The sequence below is a fragment of the Castanea sativa genome, chromosome 12, assembly GCF_040712315.1.
Source record: "Castanea sativa cultivar Marrone di Chiusa Pesio chromosome 12, ASM4071231v1".
NCBI classification, from domain to species: Eukaryota; Viridiplantae; Streptophyta; class Magnoliopsida; order Fagales; family Fagaceae; genus Castanea; species Castanea sativa.
Genome location: NC_134024.1, coordinates 17803227 through 17812236, shown reverse-complemented (window position 1 = coordinate 17812236; position 9010 = coordinate 17803227). Strand labels below are relative to the sequence as shown.

Sequence of the window (9010 nt, the reverse complement as noted above, 5' to 3'; positions counted from 1 at the left end):
GGATTCACCATTCACCAGCATGAAAACTAACAATCTTAAGTGATGATTGTAGAGACAAAGTCGTAGTTTTAGATTTCTAACAGATGATTGTAGCAATCATCGGATATGCTCACCTTGAAGGCTAATCATAGAGTTTACTCCATGTATAGATTTGAGATCAATGGTATGCATTTTTTTTTTTAATCTAAGATATAACAAATTGAGTGTCATGTTATAAATGGATTTTTACCTTGTAATAACAGATCTCTTTTGTATTCATTCATAATATTTATTTCTAATCTTTTGGATAGTAGAAAAATGTCATTTAATTATAGTACATATGTATTATCACATTAATAGCAACTAGCTATATTAATTTGTTTCCCAGATTACCATTTTCATTACACAATAAAATGAGCTCTACTTGGCTCTTTTTTTTTTGGGGGGGTGGGGTTGATTGTTGTTAAGAATAGAGGAGTTAAAGCTGCAACACCAATATTTGCCTCAACTGATTTCCCTGCAACTTATACTAAGAATCCCCACCTCCTTAGAAAGCTGATAGTAAGCCCTTAACCTCTAGTAATATCAGCATAGGCAGAGTAACTCCCAACTAAAACCAGGATCTGCCCCACTTCTACTTTTCTTGTCACATAAATTAACTTTCACTGAATCACCTGCTGCAAAATAAATTCCAAGTCATGGTCCTTCAACAAACAAGAATATGATGCTTTTTGGCTGATTGGTACTCTTCCAGCTTGCCTAAAAGCTTATATTAGAACGTTAAAGTATAGAGGCACAAAATTAAATTACATGCCATATTAATTTGTATAGGCATTCCACAAGGTGATTTTGCTAAATACCTATTTATAAGTATCAGAGATTAAAAATTAAGATTTAGTGTGCATGAAAATAAAGTTGTTAATATCATGATAATCATGGGAAAATTCTCGAAGAGAGATGAAGATAAGAACCTGAAAGGGCAAATGTTACTGGCAATAAAACATACCTTGCATGCGGCAAAAACTGGCCAAACTTGTTCAAATATTTCATCTTCTGTTCCTAATGCAGAGATCTGCACACATTTACTTCTCTTATGACATGTAAAATATAATTAAACACCAAATAGGAAATAGAATTCTTTAGACTCAACCAAAAAAAGAAAAGCGAAAACAGGCAGGCAAGCCAATTAGATATATTCGCTTATACATGACAAGGCCGTAAGGCTTGAACACCACCTACTAATAAGAAGATGTAATATTACCCCTGATAAATCATTTAAATATTAAAATACCTTATGAAGTTTTCCTTTCTCCGCATAGTAATTGACAACAGGAAGATTTAATTCTTCAAACACTTCAAGACGTTTCTTGATTGTATCCATATTATCATCAACTCGGCCCTACAATAAACAACATCATACCCTTGAATAACGGTTTCTACATGATCTGAGCATGTGAATAAATATAATACATAAGAACCTGATTACGGTTTAGCAGTCTTTTCACCATCTCTTCTACAGGGCAGTCAAAGAAAAGTACAATATTTGGTTCTGCACCAATCTGCATTTGGAACACAATATGGTAGTATTATATACAAGCAATGTTGTGAAGCTTGTTATGAATGGAATTATTACTGCTTCCAACATCCTTACTACAGTTTTTATATCTGATCATATTCATCCCCCATTTCATCCATCTATAAATTACTTTGCTACATAGTCAAATTTCTTTCAATTGCAACCAGATTTCTATTTCTCAATAGTAAATTTGGAAGGTAAAATGCACATATCTCAATGAGTTCCCTTGACAATTATGTTGCATGGATAAAAATTAAATTTTCTTTAACCAGTTTTAACAAGACAAGTATTTGGGATAGAGATTCACGATTTGCTCAAATGCTACGCGATTTTCCTCACATCGTGGGAAACCATCAATAAGAAATTTTTTATTGTCACTTGACTCCATCTCCTTTTGTATCAGTTTGATCGTCACTTCTGAAGGAACGATTCTTCCATCTTTAATTGTATTAAGAATCATTGACCTGAAATTTTAATTTTATCATCAAAAAACTTCATAAATTTGACAATGTGGATAAAGAATATTCTCAACAATGAAGATGAGGCATCATCACCCATATTCACTCTTAGAAGCTATTTCCCGCCTTAACAGATCTCCGGCACTCAGATGCTTAAATCCAAAAGTTTCAACAATTTTTTCACATTGTGTACCTTTTCCACTTCCAGGGCCACCTGAGAGAACATGAAAAAACAAAAATAGCTTAATGCATAAAAGAAATAAAAATGTCACCAGTTCAACAATTTTGCAAGTAGTTTTTTTTTTTTTTTTTTGGATAAATAATTTTGAAAATCATTAAAGAAAATGCATTAAGAGGTGTAATTCTATTACACGGGGTGCATACAAGAGTAGAACCCTTAAAAATTAGCCATTTTGTGAGCAACATTTACAAAAAGACTTTTTTTAAAGCATAATTAGGAAAAAGTGTTGTCAACTCCCAAGAATCCAATCGTGTATATATAGATTTGGGGGTAAGAGGAAAACTTTCTTTACTACCTGTTCATTGAAGATGTGCTACAAAGAAAAGTTTTGTATGTCTGCTAGATGGCATGTTATTCATATATATAGATTGAGGATGCAAAAATTGACTTTTTTTTTTTTTAATAGGTAATAGAGATTTAATTGAGTAAAAATTACATCGTATTCATGATGATGAACACTCTGTATTTGAAACAATTACAATAAATAAATAAAAAATACTAACAGATTCTAGAAAATCAGAAATGGAAGTACAACTTGTATAGACCCAAATGCGAGACCTCTCAAACAAAGTCCCAACTAGCAAAGACTTCAAAAGATCTAAGGGTCTCTCAATATCTTCAAAAGTACGGCTATTACGCTCCCTCCAAATTAACCACATTAGACAAGCTGGTACCATATTCCAAATATTTGAAAATTCTTTTCCCAACCAATTCCTCCGTGTAAAAAGTAAAGATGCAACCTCTTTCAAAATCACCCACTGAATCCCAAACATAATTAAAAAAAAAATTCACTCCACAAAGCATGAGCAAACTTACAATGGAGTAAAAGATGATCTACAATGTCCCCATTACATCAACACAAGCAACACCAATTAATTAGGGACAATCCCCTCTTAACAAGATTATCAATGGTAAGAATCCTATCCCAAACCGTTGTCCATAAAAAGAGAGACTCTTTTAGGTGCCTTTATTCACCAAATACTCTTCCAAGAGAAAGAAGCATTAAGAGGACTAGACTATAAATTATAATAAGAGCGCACATCAACAACTCTGTCCGAGTCAATTTCCAACTCAAATGATCATCACCCTCACCCCTTGGCAATTTGGAATAAATAATCTCAAGGAAAGAATATACACCCTCCAATTCCCAGTCATGAAAAGTGCAGTGGAATTGTAAATTATAGCTCCTACTTCCCTCTTCTGAGGCTTAGAAAACCAAGTAAGAAATCCAAGCTTCTTTAGACACAAAACATGCAAATAGAACGGGATAAAGGTCCTTTAGAGGAACATTCCCACACCAAGGATCGTACCAAAACCAAATATGATAACCCTCTCCCACCATATATACCACATGTCCAAAAAAACTCTCCGCACCTGTTCTAATATTCTTCCACATCCCTTAGCCACGAGTACCTCTAAACCACCAATCCCCTCTAGTCTCTCCATATTTGGTTGCTATAACCTGATGCCATAACCGGTTACCTCAATTCCTGAAACGCCATAACCATTTTCCAAGCAAAGCTTGGTTAAACAACCCAATCCTTCAAATCCCCAAACCACCGGCCTCCACCGGCATACAAACCTTGTCCCAAGCAACTAGTGTGTTTGTGTGTCCACGGAAAAACCACCAGACCAAGTGGCATACCATTGAAATTCCAGAAATTTTATTGACATATTGAATGTACTAATAATTTGTTCATTAGCTTATCAAAATATCCATCAAAGTTACCAGCAAGGCAAGTTCTCTGTGGTATAGTCTATAGCAAAACAATGGTGTTTAATGGCATATAATTAGCATACTAGTTCAAGTTAAGCAAATATACAGTCTTCCTTTTCAACGTTTTCTTAAAATTAAGATTTAATTACTTAATTCTTATGAAAAAATGCTCATGTCTGTGATTGATCATCTACCAGTAGCATTTGTACTTAAGTAGTATTTCTTCTCCTTTAAGGAGGAGTTCTAGGGTTCAGTTATGGCAAGGGTTTGTGGGGTTAGTGATTTTTTTTATCATTTGACCAAAAGAAAAAAAGTGATCATCCGGTCTTGAAAAACAACAAAGACTAATTAATAACAATTTGGAGGTATATTTTATTCTCAGAGGAAAGTTAGTCTACTGCAGCCAGCTACAGCAAATTTCCCACAAGAAGTTAAGCTGAAGCTGCTGAACTAATATTATTTTGAGATTCTTAATGAATTCATAACTAATCATCTAGTCTTACATTAGTGAAGTTCAAATCGTTTTCTAGTTCCATTTATTATAAGAAAATAGAGAAAAAAAAATTGCTCAAATTCATAATTTGGATTAATCAAACCTTTTACAAGCAGTTAGTGCAAGAAGCAAACATGCAGTGAGCCTAAAGAAGTGAGGCTCAAGAAATGAAAAGAAGGTGAATAACTTCCAACATCTGTTTCTTCGGGCCCAAAGCATTTATTCTGAGAGAACGATTTAAATCATCGAATCTTAAGAACAGAAATATTTTCCCACATAGTGTATATATGAAAATGACCCCATTATTCACCCAACCAATAATGCACTATTATTACCTAAGACAAAAGTTATGAAAGAGATTCTATCTTTGAAGGATATTCCACCTTTTTCCTGCATCAAAATAAGAACAAACAAGAAAATGAATCCCTTGGAACACATGAGACATTGAAGCTCAATAACTGGAACATTTGTAGGTATACCCCTCCTTGCTGAACAATTAATATTGCCACCTCACCCAAGGTATTGATACGACTCGAGCAAATATTACACATAAAAGATATCAACAAATTAATTTTCTTAATCAATATTCTTCAAATAACGATACAAAGAGATCAACCAAAAAATTGGGACCCTACGATAGTTGCTAACTTTTCACAACCTTATTCCATACTCAGGCTTACTACAAGCATGTGAAAGCACAAAGTCTAGACACAACAAAGAAACAATCCTGGAAATTCCTAAAGAAAACCATATGAATAACAGGGAGAAATACAATTGCATGTTCTGTAGAAAAATTGGTGGACCCAAACAGAGTTGTTCATTTATGTGCATGATTTTGCTCAACCAGGAAAAAGCTCAGGTGTAAACAGTTTATCAAGTTAGAAATCCCAGTTCAGACCAGGTCTCTACATCTTGGCTTAATGTCCACAATTTGTTTGACCACCATAACCGAAATTTCACATTGAAAGATTTGAAAGTCCATATAGAAGATATTCTAATATCTAGGAAATGCAATATAATCAAATAACATTTTCTGTGTAATAGCAAGGACCAGATCAGGTTCTAAACATGGCAAATAAGCTGTTGCGTCGTCAACATCTGACACAGACTTGACTTAGCTCCCAAGCTGCCAACTTTACCAAAACCATTATGACAAAATTAAAAGGCAAGTGATAAGTCTCTATCACTAATGATTTAACCACGAGAAAAATGGTGCCAAATATTCATCTAGCCTAGCTCAAATAGCTTAGAAAACACAATGTCAATTATGGAACAAGTTTCTTTCAAAATGCAATCTTGAACATATGGCGTTTACAGTATGTATTAAAAGCACATCTCCATAAATGTAATCACCACAACTTTCAAAACCTTCAGCAAATAAACCTCTAATTCATTGAGCAGTGTTCATACATAGAAACTATAAGTAGAAAGTAGCACATTCTCATAGTTCTCCATGATATAGCACTACCATAAAAGTAAAAAATTATATGGTACCAAGTTGGGTAACTGTGTGGTGAATGATTCCCAAATCTTCAATGTATATGCTGGCTGCAGTCAATATTAGAAAAGAAAAGGTCAAAAGCAGGCCCAAAGTCTGGGCACAAAACCAGAAGGGATGGAGGATTTATGTGTAGCACTTAGAGACAGTTAATTATAGAGGCATAAAACTTATCAAAAAGGATAATCATAAAAGCATTAAGATTGCAGCTTCGGGTGAATAATTGGATATAAAAAATTACGCAATTTACAAAAACCTGAAGGAGCCTTTTCAATCCTCATTATTGTCCCAAATTTTAATCTGTTCTTCAAACCTGGCAAACATGGCCTACCTTTACATCTAAAAATCATATATAATGGATGGGTCATTCTATGATGCACGCACTTTTTTTTTTGTATGTACCATACCTGCCTAATCTAAATCTTCATCTATTATTATAATATATATAAATAAGGCTATATTCAATATTAAGAGTTAAGATTAGGTAAGTATGGGACATGCCAAAAAAAGGGTATGTACTGTAGAACTCTCCACAATTTGATACATACTTACATATAAATATACAAGCACGCATATATATTCACATATGTATGCAAATATAGCTATGGCTTAAATTGGCACTTTCTCCTACCATAAGAAAAGGTGAACTGTGAGGCCGTGGATTCAAAAGTCTACTCTCATTGGGTGTGTAAAACTTACAATCAAAACCACATACAAAAGTAAATGCATATACATGTATTAAACTCACTTGCAATAAGATATGATCATTACTCAGTCAAGATATTGTAACATGTCAAAGTGAGCGATTGGGGAACCATGTGAAGCATAACACTTCAATTTTATAGCTTAACCATCAACCAATCTCAACCAGAAACTTAAGAAACAAAGAAGAACAAAACCATTTTTGGTTTCCCAAAATATCTTAATTCCCCACTTTACAAGTGAAATTATCCAACTAATCAACCTGATTATAGAACTCTTCTAATATCAATAGAAAGTTAAATTCTACTATGATCCATCAAAGTCAGCTCCTTTCATAAACAAAATCTAAGTTCCAGCACTTCTTTCGTCATTGTTAGTTCATTTATGTATACATATGTATGTAAGTATGTATTTTTTTTTTCATTGAGGTTGGAGCTGTTACCTACCTGGTTGAGAATGGATGATGATTTTGTGGGAGAAACGAATTGGGTAAGTGAACTCACGCGCCTCCACATCTCTCTCTCAGTTGGTTTTGATCTGGGTTTTTTGTTTTGGCTTTTGTTTGTTTTTTGTGTTTTTTTTTTAACTTTAGTTTTTAGTTTTGGACTCAGTGAGGCATTATGTCGAACATGTAGCGCGCAATTACTGGTTTTCAGAGAAACGTGCAGCACCGTACGTGGCCAACGCCACAGCGACTTTGTTAAAGCTTGCACGTTCTTTGCAACTGCGATGAAATTGGACCAATTTGTTTAGGTCCCACTTATAACTATCTCTCTTTTTTTCTTTTTTTCTTTTTTTTTTTTAAATTCGGGTGGTCCAGGTTTGTGGGCTTATTTGGGCCAAGGTGAGCAAAATAATATACTATGGGCTGAGTTTCATTTCAATTGGGATTGGGTTGAGTTTAGTCCAAACTCAAACCAACTGTGATTTTGTTGCGTGGTCCAAATCCAATTCTCCAACCATGAGTATTGAATCACACAATTTCACAATTACATGATATGTTGTGATTAATGTTCGATAAAAATTTGTGAATGATAGGCCGGCCATGACAGCATGTAAGCAAAACACTTAAGTATATTATTGGTGAACAAAAGAACATGGGAAGATAAGAAGAGAGGGAACATAATAATTGTAGTATTTATATATTTATGTTGCTCAAATAAATCTATGAAGAATGAAAACAATTAGTTTTCAATTTTCTTTTGGATCAATGAAGTCACATTATCTATATCTTTTATTGTATTTTTACAGCAAATATGTTCCATATATGAGCAAAAATTTATCATTTTTCTTTTTTTATAATTAAAGATATTAGAATCATATTTACAATTGTCACTTGTAACTAGTTTGTAGAGATGCTGAATCTATTGAATGGTTTATATTACAATAAAAATTCACCATTTTATACGCTAAAAAAACATATTGCACCCACCAAAGTTGATAAGACGTCACCCTATCATAAGTACTACCTCATTCATACCGAGCGAGTTCTATCCATAACTATAAGATGGGGAGCTGGGGTCCTAGGGGACCAAATGAAAATGAATGTACTATGAAAAGAAATATCAAAGAATTAGAATAATTAAGTATAGTCATCCATAGGCCGATGGGTCTGGATTCTCAAAAGAAAAAAGTATAGTCATCCATGATTATCAAAACAAAACAAAAAAAAGTCTAGTCATCCACATTCAATCATGATCTAACAATTATAAGTTGGACAAAATTTAGCTACAAAATTTGTTGTAGCTTAAAGATATAACTTTACTCAATAAAATAAATGTTATTACATATTTTGAAAATCTAACCGTTGAATTACATGTTCTACATGCTCTTATTACACATGCCAAATTTTGTGTCGATCAGATATTATTTATGTGGGGACACAATTTTCAGACCAAGCCCAAAATGTAAGGGATCTTGGCCTAGTGAACCCAGTACAATAAATTTGTAGAGAGTGGGTCAAAGAGCTAGGTTTTAGTGCTTGGATAACAGTTAATATGGTTTTGGATGATGAGCCAACAAGAATTGAACCCGGTTTGTGCGAGAAAGTTGGTTCTCGGCACAGTCCGAGGAGCTCTGTTCTAGCGTATATTGGATGACCATGGTTACAGGAGTTGTTGAGATTGCTATAGTGCTTTCTCTTCTCCTTTTTCTTTTTTCTCTCTCTGGGATCTCTACCCTTATTTATATTACATCTCTCCTTTCATCCAAACCCTACATGTGGACTACATGTGGACAGTTGATGGTTTATGCTGATACTTGTCCCATCAGCCCCCTCTAAAAGTCTTCTAGGGTGGTTGTAAGGCTGCCATAATACTGTTCAGAGGTCACTTCCTCATTAATGCA

The 9010-nt window shown here is 34.0% G+C and overlaps 1 protein-coding gene across 2 annotated transcripts; it reads right to left on the bottom strand.

The window, feature by feature from the left end:
* Positions 1-247: 247 nt before the first annotated feature.
* Positions 248-7389, bottom strand: LOC142618305 (UMP-CMP kinase). 2 transcript variants are annotated; one of them, XM_075791212.1, is made up of 9 exons: positions 7111-7389; positions 5959-6012; positions 4800-4854; positions 2110-2227; positions 1863-2019; positions 1458-1538; positions 1271-1378; positions 986-1051; positions 248-656 (listed from the first exon to the last, which is right to left on the bottom strand). In XM_075791212.1, exons 1-9 carry the CDS (start codon positions 7177-7179, stop codon positions 642-644), a joined length of 723 nt encoding a protein of 240 aa, XP_075647327.1. In that variant the 5' UTR covers positions 7180-7389; the 3' UTR covers positions 248-641. The 2 variants fall into 2 exon arrangements, with proteins under 2 accessions (XP_075647327.1, XP_075647326.1); XM_075791211.1 differs by having other exon boundaries at positions 248-653; positions 7111-7324.
* Between the last annotated feature and the right edge of the window lie 1621 nt (positions 7390-9010).